Below are 27,153 nucleotides of genomic sequence, written 5' to 3' on the forward strand. Positions count from 1 at the left end.
GTGCCTACTGGGAGTTGTAGTACGGGCCTCGCTTTTCGTGCGGAGGTCTGGGCCCCGCGAGACTCCGTTTCCCGGCAGGCCGCGCGCCAAGGCCTCCGGCGGGACTGGAGCTGCCGCGCTGGCTACAAGACAGTGACTCTGCCCGGGTTGCTTCTTGTGGTAGCGATGGCCTCGTTCGTGACGGAAGTCCTGGCACACTCGGGGAGGCTGGAAAAGGAGGATCTGTGCACTCGGATCAGCCGCCTGACCCAGCGGGTGGAGGAGATTAAGGTGAAGCCGGGGCAGCTGGCGGCTGGCTATAAAGGGACGGAGGGAGGAGTAGAGCCATGGCAGCCAGAGTGGATGCCAGCGGTCAGGCGTGGAAGCCGAGTGGGAGGAATGAGGAGTGGGAGGGCTGGGAGGTGTGTGGGCCGAGGAGGGGGCTTAGAGGGAAGCCCAGACCGGGGTTGGGGACTGCGGAGGAAAGGAGGCGGGACAGTGGAGAGGAAGAGGCGGTGACTGGGGCAGCGTTGGGAGTGGGGTTAGGCTGGGGAGGGATTGGGGGGTCGAGGGCGAAGGCCGAGGAGACAAGCAGAGCAGGGGAAGTGGGACTGGAAGCACGAGGTTTCTAGGGAGGGAGAAGAGGAGCGGGATAAAAATGAGGGCAGTCCCGCCCACCCCTCATCGGTGTGTGATTTCCTCCTCTGTCCGATTTGTGGATGAATATAATGGCTTTGGGAGGATTGTGCCGTTCTCCTCCATCCCTGAAATTTTTGTTATTAAAACCTATCGATATTTTATTAAACTCTCTTCTCCACCTCCAGGCCCTTGAGACTACGATGTTATAAAACACGTGAATAGCACTTCTTTGGACCCTGCTGTCTTGAGATTGATACAAAAACAAAAGGCACAAACCACACACAGTTCCACTTTGTACTGCTATCTTTACCCTACATTTGTATTTGCCCACATCTTTGTTACTTTCATTTAAAAAGATGTGCACATATATATGGAGTCTAAAAAAAAAAATGGGTCTCACAAACTTAGGGGCAGGACAGGAATAGACACAGATGTAGAGAATGGACTTGAGGACGCGGGGAGGGGGAAGGGTTAGCTGGGACAAAGTGAGAGTGGCATGGACATATATACACTACCAAACGTAAAATAGCTAGCTAGTGGGAAGCAGCCGCATAGCACAGGGAGATCAGCTCGGTGCTTTGTGACCACCTAGAGGGGTGGGATAGGGAGGGTGGGAGGGAGGGAGATGCAAGAGGGAAGAGATATGGGGACATATGTATATATATAACTGAGTCACTTTGTTATTGTAAAGCAATTATACTACAATAAAGATGTTAAAAAAATAAAATAAAAATAAAAAGACATGTACCGTGTAGGTCTGGATTTAAGGAAGCCATTTTGGCACTGTACCATACAGGCACAAAAATATTTTCATTTTACCAAAATGATTTCCTAAATGTTAAGTATTCATGTCACTGGCATCTCTTCTGTAATATGGCTTCAGAATTTTTCATCACTTTTTTATTTTTATTTTTTCGGTACGCGGGCCTCTCACTGTTGTGGCCTCTCCCGTTGCGGAGCACAGGCTCGGAACGCGCAGGCCCAGCGGCCATGGCTCACGGGCCCAGCCACTCCGCGGCATGTGGGATCTTCCCGGACCGGGACACGAACCCGTGTCCCCTGCATCGGCAGGCGGACTCTCAACCACTGCGCCACCAGGGAAGCCCCATCACTTTTTATATGATAGAAAGAGGGCAGGCTATTAAGCTACTTTAACATGGCACTCAAGGCTCCTCCCTGTTCTGGACCTAACTTTCCTTTCACTAGTTTATTTTCCCTGACTTGAATCTTCAGACAGTTGAGAATTACTTTTTATACTCCAAACAGGCCCACTTTTTTCCTAGTTCCCAGATTTTACTTATGTTGCCGTTTCTCCATCTTTAACCTATTAGTATTTCTACTCATTTTTCAAGTTCCATCTCAAATATAGTTCTCTGCATGAAAAATATCCCCATTTTCCCTCAGGCAGAGGTGCTCTGTTTCCCAGTTGTGCTCCTGGAGGACATTAACTCTGTTGCTATATTACATTTCTCTATTCTGTATTCTGAATACTTAAGTGCATACTGTCTTTCCTACCTGAAAGGAATTTATTTGTGGGCAAGCATAATTTATTCCTGTGTCTTTCAAAGCATTGACTAATTCCATGCAAAGTATTCAATAATTTGTTTGCATTAAAGGAGATAATGGAACTCAAATCAGTTTAGGGTTTTAAGGGACTTCCCTGGCGGTCCAGTGGTTGAGACTTTGCCTTCCAATGCAGAGGGTGCGGGTTCAATCCCTGGTTGGGGAGCCAAGATCCCACATGCCTCGCAGCCAAAAAACCAAAATATAAAACAGAAGGAGTATTGTAACAAATTCAATAAAGACTTTAAAATGGTCCATATCAAAAAAAAATCTTAAAAGAAAATTTAGGGTTTTAAGATTAGGCCTTACAATTTTATAAGCAAGAGAATAGAAATTCATAAATCCCTTGAGGTATACAGATTATGGGTTTAATTTATCCATTTACTTTTTTTTCTATTAGGTGTGATTAAAATTAGTGGCTATAGTCTGAGCTGATAATAGTTCAAAATGAGAATTTTTGTCTCTTCGTTTCTCTTTTTCAGTGTTTGTACAACTCTTGGGCACTGTTGGCATTTGGTGATCATTGCCTTCTTGCACCCTAGTCGTGTTATGGGACTCTTAATGGTGGGAGAAATGTGTTTTTTGAGGAAACCCGTTGGCTTGGAGGGAAAGTGAATGGGTGTGGGTAACTGGCAAGAAGGCCCTAACTTGGAAGATACCTAATAGAAGATGAGCTATGTATTTTAACAGAGTTCCCTACTCATCTCATTGTAATTTTTCCATCCTATATAATAGGGCGAGGTATGCAGTATGATCAGCAAGAAGTACAGTGAATTCCTGCCTAGCATGCAAAGTGCACAGGACCTGGTTACCCAAGTGGATAAGCTATCTGATGACATTGACCTGCTGAAATCCAGGATAGAGAGTGAGGTAAGAATAGTTTGTTATATAGGGTAGGTTTGTAGGGAGGCAGTTCAACTTCCTGATTTCTAAGACAATTCAGTTTTATACAACTTTTAAAGACCTCGCTTTCCTTATTGGTAAATGGAAGTTGAATTAGATGATTTTAGGGTAACGTCCGGTTTTAAAATACAAATATTTTCCAAAACTATACTTTAAACAATTTCTTTTTTATGGTAAAAAAACATTTTAAGCTATAATAATAATGTCTTGCATTTTAATAGCACTTTATAAATTAAAAAATAATCTAGGATTTTATTGTCTTCATAATAAAACAAAAACAGATGAAGCATAGAAGTGTATAATTTGGCCTTTTCCCTTATCTCCTACTTTAAAATGCTTATCTCTCTTAATGGCCAGCATTCTCTTATATCTGCAGCTGGCCTCAGCATATTAAAGCTTCAGCACAATCTTTTCTTCCGGCCTTCTTCTGGAAAATTGGCTCAGATCGCCAATCAAAACCACTCTACTTCCTGTCAAAAAGCCACTTTCCCTGGACATGCAGAAAATCCCTGCCCGTCTTGTACTGTGTCACTTTGTGGGGCTAGTGCTTGCTATACTTCTTATGGAAAGTCTGGCAGGTTTTAAGAATGTTCATCACGTTTGCCAGAGCGCTGTCATCGCAAAGAAGTAAGCCTGTCTGGAAACAGGAATATCCATTTTATAATTTAAAAAATATTTTTCACATATATTATGTCACCAGGATTTTTCCCCTGCTGTTTCCTTTTAGGAAAAAAAAAGCAGTTGAAAAAAATCAAGCTGATATTAGAGATTTAAATAAAGTAGGTGTCTTGTACTTCAATTTCTAAATTATCAGTCAGGGTGCATTGATATCCAAAATCAGGATGTTGAGGTATTCTCAAGGTCCTAAAGGAAAGACACCAAGTCTCTTCTCTATGTGATAGTTACCAAAGAAGGAAAGAGAACAGATGTATTTTTAAAAATTCTCTATAAAAACTTATCACAAGTGGGGAAACCACTAGCTACCTAGAAAATCTATTTAACAGTGAGTTTACCAGTCATTCTGGTTAGAGGTTTGAATAAAAATAATTCCATTACTCTACAACTCTGGCGCAGTTCAAATAGTATTTTCGAAGTGTATTGTCAGACAAATGAGTCAACAGTGCAATCTTAGACTGTGCTGTTAGAAATGAAGTGTCTGGAACCAGAGAGTAATGGGCTCTTTGTACGTTTTGCTGGCCAGATTATGGCTGGTGAAATTTATTCAGTTCTGGTTGTTACGTTTTGAAAGTGACTGGTCTCGATGAGAGGGTCCAGGCCTGAACACTGTACCATCTGAAGAACAATGACGAAACTCAGGGTGTTTAGCTTCAATGAAAAACACTTCCAATATTTGCAGCCCAGTATTTTCATATGGGAGAAAGATTCAAATTTATGGCTAGAGAAGGGGAATTAGATTCAATAGGTGGACATTATAAAGGTGTTTATTGAGTTTATATATATATTTGTTTATATATATATTTGATATATTTATTGAGCATCTGCAAGGTGCCAGATACTGTGGTAGTTGGTGAACTAGACAGTGTTTTATTTCAAAATGTGAATCTTATGCCTGTTATAGATGAATAAAATAGTGTGATATACACTAAAATTGGAATAATCCAGTTAAAGAGAGCAGATATAGCTAAGGATGGCTTTCTGTAGGAAGTAGTGTCCAAACCAGAATCTGAAGTGACAGGTAATTAAGCAAAAGATGAAGGAGGAATGTTTAGGCAGGCGTAGGGGACAGCATGGTAGAGGCATGGAGGTAGTGGAGAGGTGTCACTTTTGGAGAGCTGCAAGTATTCCATATGACAGATATTTAGAGAGTATGGCGGGAGGAGACATGAGATGAGATTAAAAAGGTAAGCAAGGACTGTGTGTATCAGTTTAAGTAGTAAGGACGTTATCTTGATTGCCCTGTGGAAGCCATGGAAGAGTTTAAGCAGGAGAGTGATGTCAGATTTGAGTTTTAGGAATCCCATTCTGCTTGCAGTCTGAAGAAAGGACTTGAGGGAAAAGAGACTGGGAAATGAGAAGGCACTTAAAGCATTAGGAGGCAGTTAAAGTAATCGGGCAAGACAGGATGCAACGTGCTCCATCGTCAATGGCAGTGGGGGTGGAGAAAAGTGGACGAATCCTAGGGACTTTGAAAAGCTATAGGATCTCTGGGAGTTGTTGATATGGGGGGTGAAAGACTACGGAGTCAAAGATAACTGGGGAACTAGGTCATTGATGTGTCATTCACTGAAACAATCTAGAGGAGGAGTAGGTTTTTGTTGAGTTTAAATATGGGGTGCCTGTGGGGTATACAAATGGAGCTGCACAGTTGGATTGTATGAAGATGGAGGCTAGACTGTTGTAAAGAAAGATGGGGGCCGGGCGGGAACTTGAAATGCAGTGGCTTAAACAAGATACATATTTTTCAATCGTAGTGTCTAGGCTAGCAGGCTGATTCTACAACCCAGGGCCTGGCTACTGTAGTGTAGTCTGTGTCAAGAACTGTGAAGGACAGTTTATTACTCACAGCGGTAGCCAGAGGATGAACGTTTTTGCACAGTGCTGCAAGCCCCAGTTTCTACAGGGCGGTGTGCAGTGGACTGTATGGATGGAAGAGAATTTCTGTGCTTAGGGAACCTGAACCTTTTCTAACGGGTAGTGAGCATGCTGGCTTTTTGCTACGGAGGAAAACGCCATCTCTATTTTTCAAGCTGTTTACTACACAAACATTTTTGAAAAGATAGTCCAGAACAAAAGACAGTCAATTGCTTCACTTGCAAGATAGTGCAGAAATGTGAGAGACTCCTAAAGAATTGTCTTCCAACGGTCTGTAGGCAGCGGAATTGGCAACACCTGGTGGCTTGTTAGATGTGGAGGATCTCAGGCCCCATCCCAGACCTACTGAATCAGAATCTGCACTTTAATAAGATTCACCAAGCAATATGTATGTATGTATGTTATAGTTTGAGAAACACTGCTCTAGGATTTTGTTGTTTGCATGGTTGATGTTGGTCTCTCCCCACGTCCAGTTATAGCTGCAGGTTAAGGTCAAATAGAGGGAATAGAGGAGACACATCTGTTTTCTTAAGACTTGGAAATGGTACACATCACTTCTGCTTATATTGCATTGGTGGGATCTTAGACACGTGGTCACACCTGACTGTGCAGGGCACTAGTACCTATAGTCTAGCTGCGTAGCCTTGCGCTGTTACTGTGGGAGAGTGGGAGAATGGATTTTAGAGGATAGTTTGCATGTCACGCCATCCATATACATATTTGGATGTTAGGAAAATGGTGTGGTCATGAGGTAGCTGCACTTAGAAGTTGAAGCTATGGGAATGAATGAGATTGCCCAGAGAGAGCGTGGAGAGGAGGGCTTTTCAGTACAGGCACAGCTGGTATTTGGGGCCGGATGTTCTTTGCTGTGGGGGCCTATCCGGTACCCTGGAAGGTGTTCAGTACTAACCCTGGCCTCTACTCACTAGGTGCTAGTAGAGCGCCCTCGATCGTGGCACGCCAGATGTCTCTAGACATTGCCAAACGACCCTGGATCAGGGTGGGGTAAAAAAAACGTTTATTTTTTGAGAACTGTTGGTTCAGAGTAATGAGAGGGCCAGGGAGAAAGGAATATCAGCGTGTGTGAAGTGATCAGAGGGGAAATTTCTCTCCCAAAAGAAGATGAAAAGGAATGGCCAAAGAAGCAGGAGGAAAATGAGTAGATATGGGTGTCATAGAACTAAGGGAAGGTGAGTAGCAGTGTACTGATGCAAGGTAATACTGGTGACATAGGCTTTGGATTTAGCAGCAAGGATTTGCTTGGTATTTTGGCACCAACTGCTTTGGAACAGCTTTGGTGGAATGGCGGGGGTAGAAGCCAGATCACGTGAGTTATAGAGTGAATGAGAGGTGAGAAAGTAAAGACAGCGAGTATGGATCACTCTTGCAAGAAGCTTGTTTGTGAGAGGGAGGAGAGAAATCAAGTAGCTACCGAGAAATAGGGTGGTTGCTAAGGTGGAGGATACTTTTTCATAGAGTTGGGGGAGATTTTAAATCATATTTAAATCTGATGGGAGGAGCCACGCTCTAATAGGTATTCACATAATTGGAATGGAGCATGACTTAGGGAGAAGTAAAAGATAGAGAAGAGAGGAAATAATTGATAATGCAAAGTCCCTGAAAAGGTGGGACAGAATGGGAGGCGGATTCTCACTCAATGTAGAGAAATCTTTCTATTAGTTAGAACTATTCAGCTGAAGAATGAATTATCACTTGGCAGTGGGGATACCAGTAATCCAGGTGGATGAGTTCTTTGATGAAAGATAACTGCTTAAACTAAGAATACATGGTGACACGAGAATATTATGTTGATGGGAACGGGTATTCCTGCATAGGATAAGGGTTTGGGCTAAGTGGATCACTTAAAGTCTCTTCCTACTACATTCTGTGATTTTTATTCCAGTCTTAACCAGCATTTAAATTTCATCATGAATTATATTCACCTAATAAAGCTTATTGATTACAGTAAAAGTTTCATTTCTCAAGTATAGTATAGCTTAAAAGTACTTGTCTTTGGTGTGTGACTTAGGTCCGCCGGGATCTTCACGTATCAACTGCTGAATTTACAGACTTGAAGCAACAGTTGGAAAGAGACTCGGTAGTCCTAAGTTTACTTAGACAGCTACACGAGGTCAGTATACTCAAATTAAACTTTAGTGTTTTGGTGGTGAGAAAGTTATTTTTTTTTTCCAATTGTCTTATCATTCAATGGGTATCCCCTATGTGGTATTTTTTCATAGTTTAAAAATAAACAAGCAGACAGACTTGAAATAGTAGGATGTATAAAATAAAATACCTGATAACTATACTTATCTTTTCAGTTTTCTACTGCTATTGAGGAATATAATTGTGCATTGGCAGAGAAGAAGTATGTTACTGCTGCTCAGCGTCTAGAAGAGGTATTAAACACTTTCTCTAAAGCATGAGCAATTAGTACTATTCTTTTTTTAAAAAATTAATTAATTTATTTATTGGCTGTATTGGGTCTTTGTTGCTGCGCGCGGGCTTTCTCTAGTTGTGGCGAGCGGGGCCTACTTTTCATTGCAGTGGCTTCCCTCGCTGTGGAGCACGGGCTCTAGGTGCGCGGGTTTCAGTAGTTGTGGCACGCGGGCTCTAGAGCACAGGCTCAGTAGTTGTAGCGCACGGGCTTAGTTGCTCCACTGCATGTGGCATCTTCCCGGACCAGGGCTCGAACCCATGTACCCTGCATTGGCAGGCGGATTCTTAACCACTGTACCACCAGAGAAGTCCAGTACTATTCTTGTTTTAAGTAAATTTTGTGTTGCATGTATTCCTTATCATTATACAAATATATTCTAATTGCCTAGAGTCCAGATGAAATGTTAACAATGATTCCATTTCACTACCAGGCACAGATATGCTTGAAGTTATTAAAATCCAGAAAATGCTTTGATTTAAAAATACTGAAATCTCTCAGCATGGAGCTTACAATACAGAAACAGAACATACTTTATCACCTTGGAGAAGAGTGGCAGAAGCTGATTGTATGGAAGTTCCCACCATCAAAAGGTGCTGCTGACCTCAGGTGGACTGCTTTGCTTAATCTGCCTGAACCAGTTTGGCCTCTGAATATATTCCAAATATTTTATGTTGGGAGAGAGGAAGGTTTCATTTATTAATCTCCCAATTCTATATTGAGTTCTCATGCTAAGCAGAATGCTTGTTAGGACCAAAATGCTTGTTACTTCCCGTGCATTTCTCTTTCTGTCCCTTTCACTGGGAAGGAGCAGAGAAGAGAGAAGATGATTGGGAGGGGTCCAGGTGGCGCGGCTGTGGTAGAGGAGGTGGTAGCACATTAAGACCACACAGTTTCCACTGCATCGTAAGATGTGCCCGTTCCCAAAGCTCTAATCCCAACAGTTTATCTTTTCTAGAAAGCTTAAAGAAGCTGTTCAACCATTCTTTCTCTCTTGCTAAGGAAAGGGATAGGAGTTTGGCCCAGTTTTTTTCAGTCGTTGGAGAAAAATGGTGACAAAATCATGAGATGGGGGATGCTTTGCAAGATGAAGAAATAGGATAACTCTGGCCCTGGCTTTTATTTATACTACTTGGCTCTCAGCCCCTCTGCCCACCTCTGGGTGTGAGCCCTCTTTGATATCTTGTTTACACAAAGTAAAACCTCTGAGGGTATATGGGAAGGACATGCCATTAAACCTGGTATATTTTCCAGCATTTAATCTTGAAATTTAGTCTGTTTCAGGGGAAACCTCACAGTCTCCCCTTGCTCCCTTTCCCATATCCACTATGGCCTTCAAATACATTGTATATGTATGTGTGTACACACACGCATGCGTGCGCACACACACATACACACACTCACACACACATACCCCACCCTGTATGTATTAGGTATTTTCAAGGAAGTCATCTAGAAAATTTTAGATTCTATTTCCAAGCAGACTGTAAAATTAAGAGGAGGTGGCAGGTGTGTTAATTCTTTGTTGTAACACACCCTGTTAAACTTGTTTGGCAGGCTGTTCTCTTTACTTCATAAGAGGGAACATAGAATAGGAGGCCTTAATTGAAACTAGGATCTCACTTTTTATTCTTTGCCTTCATTCTGCCATTCAGCACATTCTTTTTTTAAATTGAAGTATGGTTGATTTACAGTGTTGTGTTAATTTCTGCTGTACAGCAAAGTGATTCAGTTATAAATATAAATACGTACGTTTTTATATTCTGTTCCATATGGTTTATCACAGGATATTGAATATAGTTCCCTGTGCTATACAGTAGGACCTTGTGGTTTATCCATTCTCAACACATATTTAGTAAGCAGTTATTGTATGCACATCATCTTACTTTGGCACTCAGTTTGATTCTTTGAACATACCAAAGGAAGTAATTTCCTGTTTTAGAGTGATGCCAAGGACATGTATGTAGTAATTCACATTTGATTGCATTAGAAGTGTATTGTAGTAAAACCACATATTTAGGCCTCTTAGTAGACGGTGGGCTCTCAGGGATAGAAATGGGAACATCTTGTATTGCTGAGACAGCTGATATTTTTTCCCTTTTTCTTAGATACCAGCAACTTGGAATCTTGCCTACAAACAGAACTTCATTTATGCACTGAACCATCTCAGAAAGAAGAGAAGACCCCCGTGCCACCCATCAGTTGTGTCCTCTTGGCATTTTCTCTTCTTGGGGAGCTACATACCAAGCTTAAGTCATTTGGTAAGGCATAATACTTTGTTTCATTTACATGAAATTTCAGAAGGTCCATTGTTAAAGGAATGACAGAAAAATGATCAGTATTCTCTGAATAATATTGATGATGGATCATAGGGTTTGGCCTCATGATTTATCAAGTGGAATTGTATAAATATTACACTTTTCATTAAGGGCTTAGATCCTTTCCTTTTTTCTTTTCTTTTTCTTTTTTTTAAAGTAGCTGCTGGTATTTATTTTATTTGATTTTTTGAATAATTTAAATAAAAATCTGTAGACAATCTGGGAAACTTCAGTGGGAAAACCTGCAGTGCGTAATGGGTGTTGTGTAATGTCATGGTATATGTATTTTTGTTGTCAGGCTCGAAGATCTTTTTTTTTTGACGTGATTTATTTTTTATGAGTGTTCATAAAACTTTCAGGTCAGATGCTGCTGAAGTATATCCTTAGGCCTCTGGCATCTTGCCCATCCCTTTTTGCTGTGATAGAAAGCCAACCTAACATCATTATCATTCGTTTTGAATCTGTGATGACTGACTTGGAACATCCATCACCATCTGAAGTTTTTGCCAAGATCAGACTGGTACTGGAAGTGGTCCAGAAACAACTTCTAGGTATGTATCCCCAAGGCAGCGCTTTTATATTTTAGAGAAGTTGATATTTATTTTAACGTGGATAAAAATGTCAGCAATCTGAGTGAATGGCGGATCAGACGTGAGTAAATTATGTCATGGGAACAAAGTAGTTACCTTTTTATTTCTTGCTCTATTTTGCATTCCTTCTCTGCCCTGTGTTGACAAATAGGGTCTTTAGTGGTGCCCTAGAGTCTGTGTTTGTAATATTTAGTTGAATTTTGGGATGCAATTCCCTCATGGGACTTCTAGGAACATCACATTTTGGGACTCTTGCTTTAGTTATAGGAGAAGCAGAAATGAACTAAGTGCTGTTTTATATCTTTTGATGGGAAAATCCCCGTCAACCTAGTTGATATAAACAAAATAGGTTTAACATAGGCAATGAATTTCATTCCATCTCAGCCTACTGGTTAGATCTTTATATATTCACCCTTGAAATAGTTTCTATGTTGCTTGAATCATTTTTTGGCTGTCACACTACTAAAAGTAAAATTTCTTCTGGTGTTTTGTTATAATACTGTTGGTTTTAGTCTATTTGACTTACCTTCTTTTTGCTTTTCTCAGTTGTCTTATTGAATAGTCAAATTAAGCATTCTTGCTGTGGAGAAAATGAAAAAGAGATGCTGCTATTGTTTGTATGCCTTCTTGGCAGTCAACATAATTTATTTATATATAAATTTATTTTTTTTTTAAATCGAAGTACAGTTGATTTACGATGTTTTGCCAATCTCTGCTGTACAGCAAAGTGACTCAGTTATACACATACAGGCATTCTTTATTTATATCTAAATAATTTATATGTAGAGCAAGGAATTCTTTCTAGTTTTGACAGCAGAGAATAAAAAATTCTAAGACTTGCATAAATTACAAAAATCCAAGGTAGTTTTCTTCTTATTCCTTTACTTAGGGAGATAATACACCCTTATTTTTATTAGATCTAAAAAAAGAGTTGTAAGCAAAGTATCCAAGGATTGGAAGGAACTAGAAAGGTGACGCAATACAGATATCTCTGATGCTCAACTCTCCTCTGTAACACTCCCATCAATTAGTCATATAACAAACTTGAGCACCTTTAGTGAGAGGGAACTCACTTCCTCTTGAGGCATTCCATCCTACCTCTGGACAACTCTGAGTACTATGAAGTTTTTGTTTGTTGGTTTTTAAAAAAAATTGTATCTTCTTTCTTAAATGCTATTGCCCAAATGACCATTTTGGAACTTAAATCTTTAGGGTAGTTGTTTAAAAACTATGTTCAAAATATATGCCCTGTAATATCTGCTTTACTGATGCTGTTTCTAGTATGTGGAGCTATATAGAAGTCTAATTCTTATTACGCATGATGGACTTTCAGATTCTTTATAGTAGCTGTTATTATGTTGCCTACATCTTATCACCAATATAAAACATCTTTAGTTTTATTTTTTTAATGAAATAGTTTTTTAAGTTCCTCTTATCTTCGCTGATCTTCTGTGAATATATTCCATTTCTTCCATAGTCCTTTTATTAAAGTAGGGTGTTCAAGACAGAACAAAGTATTCTAAGTATAGTCCGAACCAATTCAGAATAGTATGGGATTGTTCACACCCTCATTCTCAGTTTCATGCTTCTGTTAGTATAGCTATATAGTATAGCTATTATTACACAGTTAACTTATTGAGCTTGATGTCAGTGAAAATCCTATGTCATACTCAGTGCAAACTGCTGCTTTCCCATCTTGTACTTGATTTTTTGGCATTAACATTAATCTTTGTTAAATTTTACTTGATAAAATTTTACAATATCCTTTCTACTTCATATCGAATGCATAATTGATAATCATGTTTTCTTACAGTTTAATCTGAGTCAGTGATGGTACTATTACCTAGGATAGGGCTAGATCAGAGGGTGCTCTGGGGAATTCCTGTAGAAACCTCTTTCCAGTTTGACGTTGGTCCATTTAAGTATTCAACCTAGTGTTTTATTTGTAAGTTTTCTTAGTACCTAGGATATTCAGAGCAGAAGACAACTCACTGTTGCTAGGTGCTCTTCTAATCTCTTTACTATCTTTCAGTCGGTATTCCCTTCCTTCATCTTCTTGCCCTAAATAAAACCTGAGGATCATATTTTGTGGCCTTAGTTCTTTTTGGAATCCTCTACTTTCTTTGGATTTTAGTTATTCTGAAACTTCATAAAGATTTTTATGTCTTATGTTTGTCTTATGTCTTTCGTCTTATGTTTGTCTTTGGTTTTATGCTCTTTTCATCTTTTAAATATGTATTTTTTTCTCCCAAGTTTTCTGTATTACTAAGCATCATTGTACCAACAGCAAAGGGGCTTTTAAAAGAGGAGAAAAAAAATTCTTTTGGAAATACTTTGGCAAAATATATAAAAAGCCTTAAAATGTTTATATCCTTTAAACCAAGGTTTCAACTTCTAGGAGTCTTCCTTGAAGAAATAATCTTAAATATATAAAACCATTTATGTATAAGGATGTTCATCATAATGTTACTTATAATATTGAAATACTGGAAAGTCATGAAATCTTGAAGAATAGGGAAATGATGAAGTAAAGTATACAGCTGTATAATAGACCACTTTGCGTAATTATGTTATACTTTATTGATTTTTTTTAAAGTAATTAATTTTGAAGCTAATTGCTTCTAAAAAGCCAGCAACAAGCATCTATTAAAGGATTAAAAACTTTATTTCCATTAAAATCAGTTTTAAGTCAGGAATGCACATTATTATTAATATTCGTTAACATTGTTTCAGGGGTTATGGCTGATGCAAAGAAGAGAAAATAAGTATGAATATTAAAATAAGGAGAAGAATTTATTTTTACTTGTAAATGATGTAACTGTATACCTAAAAAAACAAAAGGCTACTAAAACTTTAATAATTAGTAAGACATTTACTAAGTTGTCTAGGTACAGTATAAATCTATAGAAATCAGTTTCTCTCCAAGCTAGTAACAGTCAGTTATAAATTAAAATATAAAGATATCTTATTTATAATGGCAATAAAATCTATGAAATTCTTAAAAGATAAATTTAATAAGAATGGGAAGAATACATGTAAGGGAAAGCATAAAACTTATTGAGGGCATAAAGTAAGGGGAGGCTATCGTGGATTAGAAGACAGTCTCAAAAAATTGTCAGCTCATTCCAAAATAATGTATAAATTTAAAACATTCCCAATCAGATTCTTGTCATATATTTTTCCAACTTGACAAATTAAGTACTCTAGAGCTTACATCAAAAAATATATTTATGAGACTTGCTAATAAAGATTTGCAAAACACTAGTTGGAGAATTTTATAATTAAAACTATGTTCTTCACATAAGAAGATCAGTGGAATGAAAAAGCGTCCAGAAGTAGAGTCAAGAATAAATGAGAATTTACCATTTGGTCAAAGTCACATTTCAGTTTAGTGAGACAGTGCTAGCAAAATTGGCTATATGGAATAAGACAAAGTTAGATTCCTGCTTCGTACTTCATACAGAGATACATTCCAGATAAATTAAATCCCTATATGCAAAAGGTAAAACAATAAAAATGTTAGAAGAAAATTTACAAGAAGACTTAAATATTCTCAGGAAGCTCAGAATGCATAAAGGAAATGATTGATAAATTTGACTACATATAAATGTTAAATTCTGTATGGTAAACAATGCCATAAACAAAGTCAAAAGATAACATTATACTGGGAGAAAATATTTGCAGTACATTGGCAGACAAGGAGCTAATACAAAGATTTTTTTTACAAAGAAAAAGAGAACATAATAACAGAAAAAGGGTAAAAAATATGAATAGGCAGTTTATGGAAGAAAAGGTACAAGTTGTTAATAAACATAAAAATATGTATTGCTTAATCTCCCTAATAGTGGAATGAAAATCACACCATCAAAGTAGAACTTTTCACCCCTAGGGTTGACAGAATTCAAAGATTTGTGTAAGACACTTTCGGTAAGAAAATGCAAAGGTAGTGTCCTTCATCACTTTAGTGAGTTTTTTAGAAAGTAATCTGCAGCTCTATAGTTATGCTAAAATATACATCGCTTTGACCCAGGTGTCCCACTTTTTAATTCCTTACTATGTGATATCAACAGTGTATATGTTTGCATGTATGAGTACTGTATATACTTGCATACTGGAATGTGCATCATTTGAAGAATGGTGCAGCTATTGAAAAGAAATGAAGTGGAGCTAGATATAGTGACCTCAGAGATGGCCACAATCTATTTTTAAGGGATAAAAGAGTTACATGTAAAATCTGTAGCATAAACCCATTTTATAGAAAAGGAAGTAGCCCCTTATGTGAATGTTATATTAGTTTGCTAGGGCTTCCATAACAAAATTCCACAGGCTCTGTGGCTTAAACAATAGAAATTTATTCTCTCACAGTTTTGGAGGCTGGAAGTCCAAGATCAAGGTGTTAGTAGATTTGGTTTCTCCTGAGCCCTGTCTCCTTGCCTTGCAGACAGCCTTCTTACTGTCCTCACATGGCCTTTCTTCTCTGCATGCTTATCCCTGGTGTCTCTCCTTTTCTTAAAAGGACACTAGTCATAGTGGATTAGGGCTCCACCGTTATGACCTATTTAAAGGCGAGCCCTGTCTCCGAATACAGTCACACTGGGGACGAGGGCTTCAACATATGAATTGTGGGGGTCACAGTTTAGTCTATATCATGTGTCTGCGTGCGTGCATGCATGTGTGCGTGTGTGTATTATTAATGTAAGGGAGGAAGAATACAAACCAAACTCTTAACTCTGGTTACTTGGACACAGAGAGAGAGAGAGAGAAGCTTGTGGGTATGGAGAGGGAAAATTAGGCTTTCTCTTTGTAAACTACCGTGGTGTTGGCTTTGTCACAAGAAGCATATTTTGCTTTTGCCATGAATGATTTTCTAGAAAGTATACACTACTAAAATTTACCAAGAAATAGAGACTCTGAACATACAAGTAGTTGTAGAAGAAATTTGAAAGGTTGTTAAAGATTTTCCGCTAAAAAGGCCACCATCAGGCACGTATGGTTTGTGGCTACATTCTAGGTACTCTTCAAATTACAGATAATCCCTTTGATAATCAAGCTCTTTTGGTCAATAGAAAAAGATGGATAAGTGCCCTAATTAATTTTTTAAAAACCAGCATAAATTTGCTACCAAAATGTATGGAATGATTTTACCAAGTCATTTTATCGCTAGCTAAATTTACAAGCTCAGATCCCCTTAAAATCACAGTTTGGGTTGGACATTTAATTGTGATGTCAGGTGACTAATTTTGTCAATTCTTCTTTGAGAGGAAACTTGACAAATTCCTAATGTATTTGTTGAAATTTCTCTTAATATCGTCTGCTTTATCATCTTAAAAATTTTTTGGCACAGCAGGAAAAGTTTTGTTTTGCTCTGTTTTAGCAAGCTGCAGCTGCCATTTATTGTAAAATTGTAGCGTATTTTCTTCCAGTCTGTAGTTTCCTTTACTGTTCTGCCAGTTCTTCTAGCTTCTGCACCTTCACTTGATTCTGCATCAATAGTGTACCTTAGTTTTAATTTAAAAGTTTGTTTATAATCATTTTCTTAAGCTAGAAAAATATATCATAGTGAAAATAATAAGCATTTCAATTTTACTACCGTTTTCAGTTTATTATAGGTATCACTGTAACCTGTGCTGTATGTGAAAAATATTCAAATAAATGCATTACAATGTTACACTGGTGCATAGGAAAACAAAGTCATTCCAGTGGAATGAATCTGTTTACACTGACTACATCGAAGGTGTGTTTATAAGAAATACTAGAAGTGATACACATGCCTGATGTGAGCACTGCAGTACACATAATAGCTTATATGATGTGATGGTTAAAGTGAGGCATAGTCTTTTCAAAGCAACAAAACTGTGTTTAACAGAAAAGTATTTTACGCTACTTCCTCTTTTTTTTTTTTAGTTTAAAATTTTAATTCAAAAAACGTACAGAGGTCCCATGTACTCTTCACCCAGTTTTCCCCAATGTTAGCATCTTGTGTAACCATAGTATAGTATCAGAACCAGGAAATGGACTTTGTTATGATTCACAGAGCTTATTCAGATTTCTCCAGTTTTACTTGCACTCATTTGTATGTGTGAATAGTTCTGTGCAATTTTGTTACATGTGTAGATTCATGTAACTACCACCACAATCAAGATATAGAACTGTTCTATCACCACAAGGCTCCCTTGTGCTACCCATTATAACCACACACCCTTGCTTCCATTTTTAAACTTAATTTGAAATTGCTTAAAATTGAAAAAAAATTGAGTTCGTCAGTCACACCAGCCCCATTTCAAGTGCTCAGTAGCAAAATGTGGCTGGTTGCTATCATATCGGACAGTGCAGGCCTAGACTTCAGATATTGTAAGATATCTCAAGGCTCCGAGGTAATATGGTCACTTTCTTTTAAGGTTCTTATATATTGTTTAGTTAATTAATGGTATGTTCTAAATATAACTCCCTCAAAATGTGTTAGAAAAAGCCACCCTAAAATATACCATGGAAGAGACACTGAAGTATTGTGTTTGGTAGGCTAGATACTATGCTATAATGTAAGGTGTTTATTGATATTTTACTTAGGATAAACACTCAGATCCTTTGCAGAGATGAAAGAAATATATTTATTATTGGAGAACTTGTTATTCTAAACTAGTTTCAACGTGGTATGCAGAACTTCTGAGTGCTTCATATAATCACATCTGTAGATTAGCAGTAGATGATTATAATGTAGGTGGCTTAATACCTTATTGTTATAGAGAACAGGCAGTCATACAGTGCAGATGATTCATTTGAGCAGTGAAAATAAAATAATAATTGTGTCATGCTTTTCCCATGTAGTCTGTTGAGAGAGCTATAGAATTATCCGTGCTGTTTTCTTCCCTGTCATCTTAAAATTAAAGAATTCTAGAAAACTAGGGAATTTGAGAATATGTCCAGACTGTGAAGAGTTTCTTGTTTAAAACTTTTTCTTTTGAATTCAGATTTGCCTCTTGTTGCTGATGTAGAAAATGAGAAAACATGCAAGATCGTATTGGCTGAGATGCTTGGTGACATGATCTGGGAGGACTTGTCCGATTGCCTCATTAAAAATTGTTTGGTTTATTCTATCCCAACAAATAGCAGCAAGTTACAGCAGTATGAGGAGGTAAGAGCAGAGGTGTCACAGAGGGTTTGAAGAGACCGTAGGTTCCTGTTGGCGTCACTTGTTTACCTTGGAGATCTTTTGTTCTTTAGTGACATCTTTAAGAAAATTATTCATGAAGTGTGGAGGCAAATTCCCTCTGACTTCATGTCTCTTCAGGCTTCCTACCTTTTGATTGGGTGGGGAAGTATGTTTCGTTATTAAGTATGTTTTCTTTAGTAAGATACTTTTGAAAAACAATTGTTTTTCTATTGGTGTCAGCTATAGTAGCTACTATGTGACGCTTTACTTTTCGGCTTCTTTTTAGTGTTTCCTCAAACACTACAGTAAGCACAGTAGTCCCCCTTTATCTCTGGGGCTACGTTCCAGTTCCCCCAGCGAAGGCCTGAACCTGTGGATAGTACTGAACCACATATGTCCTATGTTTTTTCCTATACTAATGGGCAGGTAGTGTATATAGCATGGATATGCTGGACAAAAGGATGATTCCTATCCTGGGCAAGACAGAGCAGGACGGCGCAATATTTCATCATGCTACTCAGAACAGCACACAGTTTAAAACTTAGGAATTGTTTGTTTCTAGAATTTTCCATGTAATATTTTCAGACCATGGTTGACTGTGGGTAACTGAAGCCGAGGATAAGGGGGGACTTACTGTCTATTTATTTAAAAATGTTTGCACCTTTACTAAGCAGAGTCAAAAACTTCTAATGAAGATGCTCTTCCTAATGAATTTAAGGCTAGAAAAAATGAATAATATTTTTATACCTAGTAACTGATGGTCTTTTTTAAAACTTAAATGACCAGCTGGTCCTTGTTCTTTCCTATACATTGGATTTGAAATTTTAATATTGGAAAGGAACATATGTATTTGATTCTTTTACTTTTTTTCTCTTGCGTTTCTTTCTCAGATCATACAGTCCACTGAAGAATTTGAAAATGCCTTAAAGGAGATGAGGTTTCTAAAAGGAAATACTACCGATTTGCTGAAATATGCCCGTAACATCAATTCTCATTTTGCTAACAAGAAGTGTCAGGATGTGATTGTGGCAGCTAGAAACCTAATGACCTCTGAAATTCACAACACTGTGAAGGTATTGGGGGTTACAGGGTGTTACCTTGTATTAGGAAGCAGCTCATTTTTGAGATGATTATGATAGAGTGGAAGAGCACTGACAGTTGCTGAGCTCATTGAGGCGAGTTATTAAATCTTCTTAAACATTAGTTTTCTCATCTTTAAAGGGGTCCTAATTCCTACGTCTTTTATAGGGTATTGTGGGGTCCAGATGAGATAATGCACATAAAAGCATTGTATAAATTTAAAAAGTCTACGTGAATGTAATAGATTACTGTTGTTGAAATCAGAGAGTATATCAACCTATAGAGTTTTCTCAACTTTATCACTTGAATTTTTAGTACACAGTTTCGTGACAGGTATTGTTATATCCAGAGATTATATCCTGTTGTGAAATGTTGACTTTATTGCTTACGCCAATAGAGGTGCTAGTTTTGAAGTTAATAAAGACAAACAAAAAGATGTGATCTTTGTATGGTATAAACAATTACCTGTAAAATCCGTGGACAAATTAATTTGCATTGAGGGTAATTTACTCCTTTGACCTTAAATAATTCTGTGCATTTTTTTAACATCTTACATATATAAAATAATATTTGACAAATGTAAGGTGTTACTTAGATTAAAAGAAGACATACACTAAAGTAATCCCTTAATAGAAAATTCCTCAGCCATTTATCTGTTATCGCTGAGAGGACTGCGCTCTTCCTCCCTCTGTCCTTTCTGTCATCCCCTGTTTTCCTGGGGCTAGGTACCCTGTTATAGTGTCCACTTCAGTAAAATATTAAATTAGCCATTTGAGGTGCACAGATCTTAGCACATTTTGATGTAATCTTGGGTGGTTAAGGGAGCCGAAATGCACTCAGTACCGGGAACTGGGCTGCAGGTGTTTTTCACATGAATATCACTTATGTCACTCTTGTGCACAGAATCCAATGGCTTCCCGTCTCATTCAGAGAAAGACCCAGTAGCCTTGCAGTGGCCTGCACGGCCTCCTGTGAACTGTCCCCTTGTTGCCTCTCTGACTCCATCTCCTGTTGCATTCCTCTTCAGTCACCCTGCTCATTTGCCAGGCCGACTCGGCTGCAGGACTTTTGAACCTCTTTTTCCCTCTGCTTGGGATATTACCACCGATGTGCTCCCTTTCCTGACCACTCTTTTAAGATTGTGACTTCCCGCTATCTCCTGTACTCTTTCCTTGCTTTATTTTTCTTCATACCACTTATTATCATTAAATAGTCTATATGAATTATTTATTGTTTTTCCCCTCTAGAAAATAAGCTCTATGAGGGCAGGGTTGGTTTTTCTTTTTCCTGTTTGTTTTGTTCTTTACTGTTTGGTTTACTGTTGTATCTGTAGCATCAAGAAAATACCTGGTGCATACTACTATGTACTTAGTAAATATTTGGTAAATGAATTAATATATATCCCATTAACTCTGTTATAACTCCTTGTTATAAATAGGATTGTTACTGGATCACTTTGTGACTCTGGGCTAAATCTTTTAACCTTGTTGGACCTCATTTTCCTCTTCTGTAATATGACAGAATTGAACTAGATAATCTCTGAACTCCCTATTCAACTAGTTCTGACATTTTATAAGACTGTATTTTCCCCCCAAGTACCCAAATCCTAATGATGTAGCTTCCTCTAGATCAGAGTTTCTCAGCAGTGCCACTGTTGACATTTGCGGCCAGATAATTCTTTGCTCTGGGGGCCTGTCCTGTAGGATGTTTAGTAGCATCCCTAATCTCTACCCACTAGATGCCAGTAGCACCTCTCCCAGTTGTGATGTTTGTATTCTCATTTAAATGTCATTAACAGCCCTATGAAGTAGACATTATTATACCATTTTACAGATGGCAAGTCTCATGACTTAAACATTTTTATTAGAATTGGAGCTTCTTCTGTCAGAAATTTTCCATAGAGGTCCAGTATGTGCAGAGCAGAGCTGCTCTTCTTGCAGTAGGAACCTGCTGCTTCCACCTGCTTAATCTCTCCTTTTATTGGTCCCTGAGGCATCTTCGAGAAGCAAGGTTTGAAAACCATTATTGTAGTGCAGTTTCTTCATATTACAATGAGAAAATTGAGTTCAAGAGAGGTTAAGTGACTTTGTTAAAAGTTAGGGTAGAAAATATCACTGATGTTTCCAAACTAGAAGCCTAGTGTTCTTTCCTTTAGTCTTGACCAAGTCTGGGAATTTTCATTCTGTGTAAATGTTAGGGAAGCTTTTTTGGTTTTTGTTTGGAATTTTGTTTTTAAGAGCAGTATAAGCTAGCCTGAATGTGTTGTTTCTTTGAGTAAGCCAACAGGTGTTTCTGGTGGGAAATAATTTGTTTAATGACAGTGGAACACAAGTCATACTGGTGTGTGTTAATCTAATAGTCTCATCTGAGAAAGAGGATTTTTGAAGGTCCTTTCATTTACCTAAAATCTTAGGCCAGTTTCACAGCTTTGCTGTTTCCACCAAGAGTGAGAGTGCACAGAAGAACTAGAAGAATGGCACAGTAAAGGGATTGCTTATTTCTTATGACGTGCTTTCACCCAAGATTGAGTAGTCATTCAAGTACTGTCATGTTTACTCAAATCTTTTAATTATTCTGTAGATCCACAGCTTAATCATCATGGAAGCAACTGGTATCTTATTCCTCACTGTATGCTTGCATTTGGATTATTCTGAGGACAGTGCATTTTCTTTGTTTCTGTATTTGACCCTTAGATTACTCCTGCTTCTAAGATAAGTGTGCCAGATTTACCTAGTCCTGCTGAGGGTGACAAACTACAAGTACAGAAAGTGTCCACAACTCAGTACAACGAAGCGATGAATTTAGAGCCTGAAAATACGTTGGACCAACATTCCTTTTCTTTGCCCACATGCCGCATCAGTGAATCTGTGAAGAAATTAATGGAACTCGCCTATCAGACTTTACTGGAGGCAACAACTAGCAGTGATCAATGGTACGAGTTCTGAGTCCTCTGGAAATGGCAATGACTTGGTTAAATGTATATCTAAACTAGACATTTATTAAGAAAATTAACTGGAATTCTTTGGGTTTTCTTATCTTATTAGTTAATATTTTTTTCCCTAGAGAAAAGTATAGTACACACGTATGTATTGACAATTAACTTTTATTTTCAATAACATACAATCTTACAACAAGGTATGAGCAATAAAAGCATTGTATGGATGGCCAAATGGGTTTGACATTAAAAATTGTTAATCACTTTTTAACAAAAAGCCCTTTAATTTTTGTTTACTTTTAACTTTATTTGACTTCAGTGATATTACATGGGAAAGTGCTTGTGAAGAACTTAGAATGCTACCTGGGAAATAATCAATACTCAGATGTTTATCAGTATTGGTGGTGGTGGTCTTAGTGATAGTTGTACCATCTGTTTCAGCATGCTCTGGCCCTTTAGCCTAACGTCCATTTTACCTTTTGAAATCTAGGCCCTAATTAATTTACATTTTAAATGTTAATTTTATAGCAATAATAGTTTATTGGGTAGCCAAAGGTAGAAGGAAAAGAATGGAATGCACCAAAGTTCTGATTTCTCCCTTTCAAGAAGCTTTCTCCTAATCAATATTGTATTCAAGGTACCCAAACTCAATCCATATACTTGCACATTTGTACTGAATCTCTTTTTGTTTAGTAGGCTCTTCCCATACTCCTAAACTTTATAAATTGAGGAGAAAATGGTAGCCAGTAGCTCAAATTGATTATAGAGCAGATTTTAAAAAGCCTCTTTAATTTGAATCTGTGTGTAGTAGTATTTTTACTTTTCATCCTCATATAGAAAACAGTTTCAGTTAGGGCTTGACTTAAATTGTGTCTTCCGATGGGCTTTTGGAGTTTCAGTTTTTATCTCCATGTACAAACTAACCCCTTTATTTCATTCTGCTCTAGAAAGAACATGTTCACTAAGATACTTCCTTGACTTGAATGAGTCATTATATTCACAAGTCCATCCAGTTTTAAATCTAAGTAGGAAGAAAAATACATGTAAAAGGAATTATGCACTCCTTTGGCAGAATAATATAGGAGTGACTGTTTCATTACATGGCATTCACCTGAAACGTACCAGACCAGAAGTTAGGGATGCAAGGCAATTTTTCCTAAGAGAATACCAAACAATATTTTTGTATACTGAATGTCTATGGACATTCTTCCCACCAAAAAAATAGTTTCAACAGGATAAACAAAAACACAACTACATTACAACAACTCACTTTTCCTATTATCAAACTTCAAACAGCAACACATGAAATAATCTAGTCCGGTATCATAGTAATCAAGTTGTAACAGTGTTTCGGGGTATAGTGATCATGACTAATTTTTAAAAGTTATTTGTGGAATTCCTGTGATGTATTCAAGGTACATAATTTAAAATATTCTTATGTAGAAGTAAGCTACACAAACCTTATATTTGCTCTTCCTAAGTGCTTTTTAATAATGATCTTTGGTGTTCTAAGACCAGATTTAAAGGGCAAGAAAACTTGAGGTTGGATTCTGTCCTAGAAATGTTGATTCATCTCCTTGCATTGGGGTGAGAAGGAGGGAAGGTGGAGGCTGAAAGGCAGGCTGGTTCCGACAGCACCAGTGAGTGCCTTTATTGATACCTTGCCCTTTGCACAGTGTGTCAGTGAGGAGGTGACATTTGCTCGAGGCTTAGCTCCATTTGTCACTGAAGGGGTACTCTCGGTACTGGCAGAACACAAACTGACAAATGGAAAAGAGGCTTTGGGTTGAATGCTGCTATTCTTAATATTATTAATGGGTCCAGGTTTTTAGACCTGTAGTCTAGTGAATAACCGCTGAGAATCTATGCCATCTAGAGGAATGGTGTTCTCAGCAGTGACCAAGGCATCTGTTCTCTCCAGCTGTAGTTTTTGCTGCTGACTCTCCCTTCAGGTGCACTGAGTTTGAATTTTTTTTCTCATTGCCAATATATCCTTCTGCATTTCTGTTGAAACTGTGTTTTCCTTTTAGTGCTGTTCAACTTTTCTACTCAGTGAGGAATATCTTCCATTTGTTCCATGATGTTGTACCAACATATCACAAGTATGTGCCACTGTGTCTGACTTCTGTGTAATATTGTAGGTCTAAAATGTTTGTGAGTCAGGTTAAAACCAGTAATTTTATATTCCCACCAAAGATAATTGGTTACTAAAATTCACAATGAAATGCAGTAAACATTTACATTACATGTTTAAAGGACATGGGTCATTTATTAATAAATTAATAAGGGTACTATAATCTTGCAGTATAGTAGGTGACACAGATTTAAAGACTCAAAAGGACTTTACCCTGTTACTGATGGTAGATGCTTGCAGAACTGCCTCACTTTATTTGGTTACAAAACAAAAGGTCATCCATGACTCCATATTGCTATCCAGTAAACATCCCACATTTTCCCTTGGCATTCATAGCTTTGCAGACTGAATACCACAAGAGATTGCTATTTAACTGTCGATCAGCCGCTCTTAGCAATCTTAAGCTGTATTTACCTAATGTCTTGGTTTTTTAAGGTTTCTCTTAATATTAATCTCAGAAGTTACTCATAACTTTAAGTCTCCAGGAGTTCTCTCTGTTATCCAAATTAAGTGTTTTGGATACCTTTTACAAGTGTTTTAAATAAATATGTCAACAAAGCTATTCCTTAGTCAAGGACTCTGGTTTCAAAGAAAAAAATCAGTTTATTGTTTGTAGTACTTTTTAGTTCAGATTGAGATGTTTTTAAGTAGGGCCAGTTATTGTTTTTATTCTAAAAGACAGCTTATTTATTGTAAACATTATTTTTATTTGTATTCTCTTTGCTGTGGCTTAAAACTTTTATTTCACTTTCTACTTAGGTAAAGGAAAAAAACATCTTCGGGTCAGTTAATAGCCACGTCCTTGGGGATTCAGAGACAGTTGGCTTAGGGGTTTTCCTGCTTAGAATTTTCACACTGGTGTGGAGTTAGATTTGCCTCTTTTTCCGCATTGTATGATCTGGGAACTTTATGCTAGACCAGTGGTTTATAAACTTCAGTATGTATCAGAATCACCAGGAAACCTTGTTAAACTACAGATGCTGGGTCCCATGCCTGAGGTGTCTGATCAGTAGGGCTGGGGTAAAGCCTAGAATTTTTAACAGATTTCCAGGTGATGCTGATGTTGCTTGTCAGGGGACCACACTTTGAGAACCACCGTTCTAGATTAGCGTTCACAGCTTTGGCAGTAGTTTAGACTCTTTTATGGACCTTGAAGAATATATATGCTTAGGCCCTACCCCTAGAGATTTTTGATTTATAGGTATGGTTTAAGATTAAACATATCTCTGTTTTTTAAAGCCCTACAATGATTCTGATGTGTAGCCCAAAGTGAGGACAACTGTCTGAAGATTGTTAGTTTCCAATTTTATATATTCTAGCCTGACATTGAATCAGCAAACTAGGAAGTATTACTTGAATGGCTGCTAGTGGATATGTAGCAGAGGTATAAGATAAGATCTCTTCCCAAGCTGGGTAGGTAGACCAATATGTGCAGAAGAATTAGAGCAGTGATTTTCAATCTTTTATGAAAATTTAAAATCACATGGGAAGATTTTAAAACATATAAATGCCCTGGCTTCACTCAGAGGTTGTGATTTAATTTGTTTGGGGTGAAGTCTAAGCGTCTCTATATTAAAATTTCTCAGGTGACCCTAATCTGTAGCCAGCTTTGAAAACTAGTGAATTAGAAAATAGTTGAGTGCTTCATTGTACAAATGAAATGGGGATTTGGAGAAAGGGGAAGCAAACATTTCCACAGACTTATCAGTGTTAGATTTCAAGGGAATTATTACGTACAGCTATGCCAGGTTTCTAGTATAAAGAGTTGACACAGGTAACATCTTGATTCCCTTGTTGTTTTTTGTTAATCACTAGGATAGTTTTAAAGGATAAGGTCCCATGCAGGCAGAACAACCTCAGTGACTGAGTGGGCGTGCTGAGGTTATGCCTTGTTAGGTACAGCATTTATACAGTAGACAATGATTAACACCTAGAAATACATTAAAAGAGTAACTTCATCAACCCCAACTTCAATAACAGGAGATTTCTTTCTTTTCCTACGCTTCCTCCTGACCTAGGGAGAACCTTCAAAAACTGCCCCAGTTGGCTGCCATTCACCTCAACAACTGTATGTATATCGCTCACCACTTGCTGACCCTCGGGCATCAGTTCAGATTGCGTCTTGCCCCCATTCTGTGTGATGGCACTACTACTTTTGTGGATCTTGTACCTGGCTTCAGGAGACTTGGTAACTGATGCTTTAAATTTAGGAAGCATATTGATAATGCAGCTTATCAGACTAGTATCTTTGTAATTTACGAATGCAGCAGTTAGAAATTAGGTGGTGGTCCTGAGCTGTATTGGAAAGTGGGAGGGCATTTAATTTGCAGGTGTTCCCAGTTACTTAGTTTTAAAAAGTGAATGCAGTCTTTTGAAAGCATTACTTTTTCATGACGTGATTTCATGGTACATTAGTGTTCCAGACTGCATTTCTGGTGTGCAGTGAATTCACCAAATCAGAGTTATGTCAGTAGAGTGACACATACTAAGATGTAGTGTGACAATTCTGTTAACATTGTTGGTAAGAGCTCACTAATGACAGTGCTTATTCTTTTGCAAAACCTCAAACTAGCTCCCTTCTCTTCTACCTCCTTTAGCTTTACTTCTGATTATTAAAAATCAAAAGAAATGTGGGGTAAGTCAATAATGATAGCCTAAGAAAAGCAGAGAATCTATATGATTTGCTTAGCTTTTCAATTCCTGACTTTTCCCTTAGGTGGTGTAGATATATCAGAAAAATAAGCAGTTACTTCTACTGTACAAGCAGTTTTTCTTATCTGACTCTGGACAAACTGTTGGAAAAGACTTACTATCCTGAGGGTGGGCTTGGAGGGACCGGCTAATGTATTAGCAGTGATGTTTCTAGTAACCT

At 37.9% G+C, this 27,153-nt stretch overlaps 1 protein-coding gene and 1 pseudogene across 2 annotated transcripts in view; one reads left to right on the forward strand and one right to left on the reverse strand.

Moving 5' to 3' along the window:
• Positions 1–99: 99 nt before the first annotated feature.
• The window catches only part of ZW10 (zw10 kinetochore protein), a 32,315-nt gene continuing 5,261 nt past the window's right edge, over positions 100–27,153 (forward strand). Inside the window, exons 1-12 of one of the 2 annotated variants that reach the window (XM_004319680.4) lie at positions 101–270; positions 2,917–3,051; positions 7,667–7,768; positions 7,959–8,036; positions 8,508–8,667; positions 10,183–10,335; positions 10,752–10,943; positions 17,951–18,114; positions 19,023–19,205; positions 21,906–22,144; positions 24,178–24,249; positions 26,300–26,469. In XM_004319680.4, the coding sequence (XP_004319728.1) occupies positions 166–270; positions 2,917–3,051; positions 7,667–7,768; positions 7,959–8,036; positions 8,508–8,667; positions 10,183–10,335; positions 10,752–10,943; positions 17,951–18,114; positions 19,023–19,205; positions 21,906–22,144; positions 24,178–24,249; positions 26,300–26,469 (1,753 nt within the window). In that variant the 5' untranslated portion in view covers positions 101–165. Of the gene's footprint in view, positions 271–2,916; positions 3,052–7,666; positions 7,769–7,958; positions 8,037–8,507; positions 8,668–10,182; positions 10,336–10,751; positions 10,944–17,950; positions 18,115–19,022; positions 19,206–21,905; positions 22,145–24,177; positions 24,250–26,299; positions 26,470–27,153 lie in introns of both variants that reach the window. The other variant, XM_073808193.1, reaches the window with a different exon arrangement.
• Positions 3,346–3,679, reverse strand: LOC117313271 (large ribosomal subunit protein eL42-like; annotated as a pseudogene).

This window comes from Tursiops truncatus, chromosome 8 (assembly GCF_011762595.2).
Source record: "Tursiops truncatus isolate mTurTru1 chromosome 8, mTurTru1.mat.Y, whole genome shotgun sequence".
NCBI lineage: Eukaryota > Metazoa > Chordata > Mammalia > Artiodactyla > Delphinidae > Tursiops > Tursiops truncatus.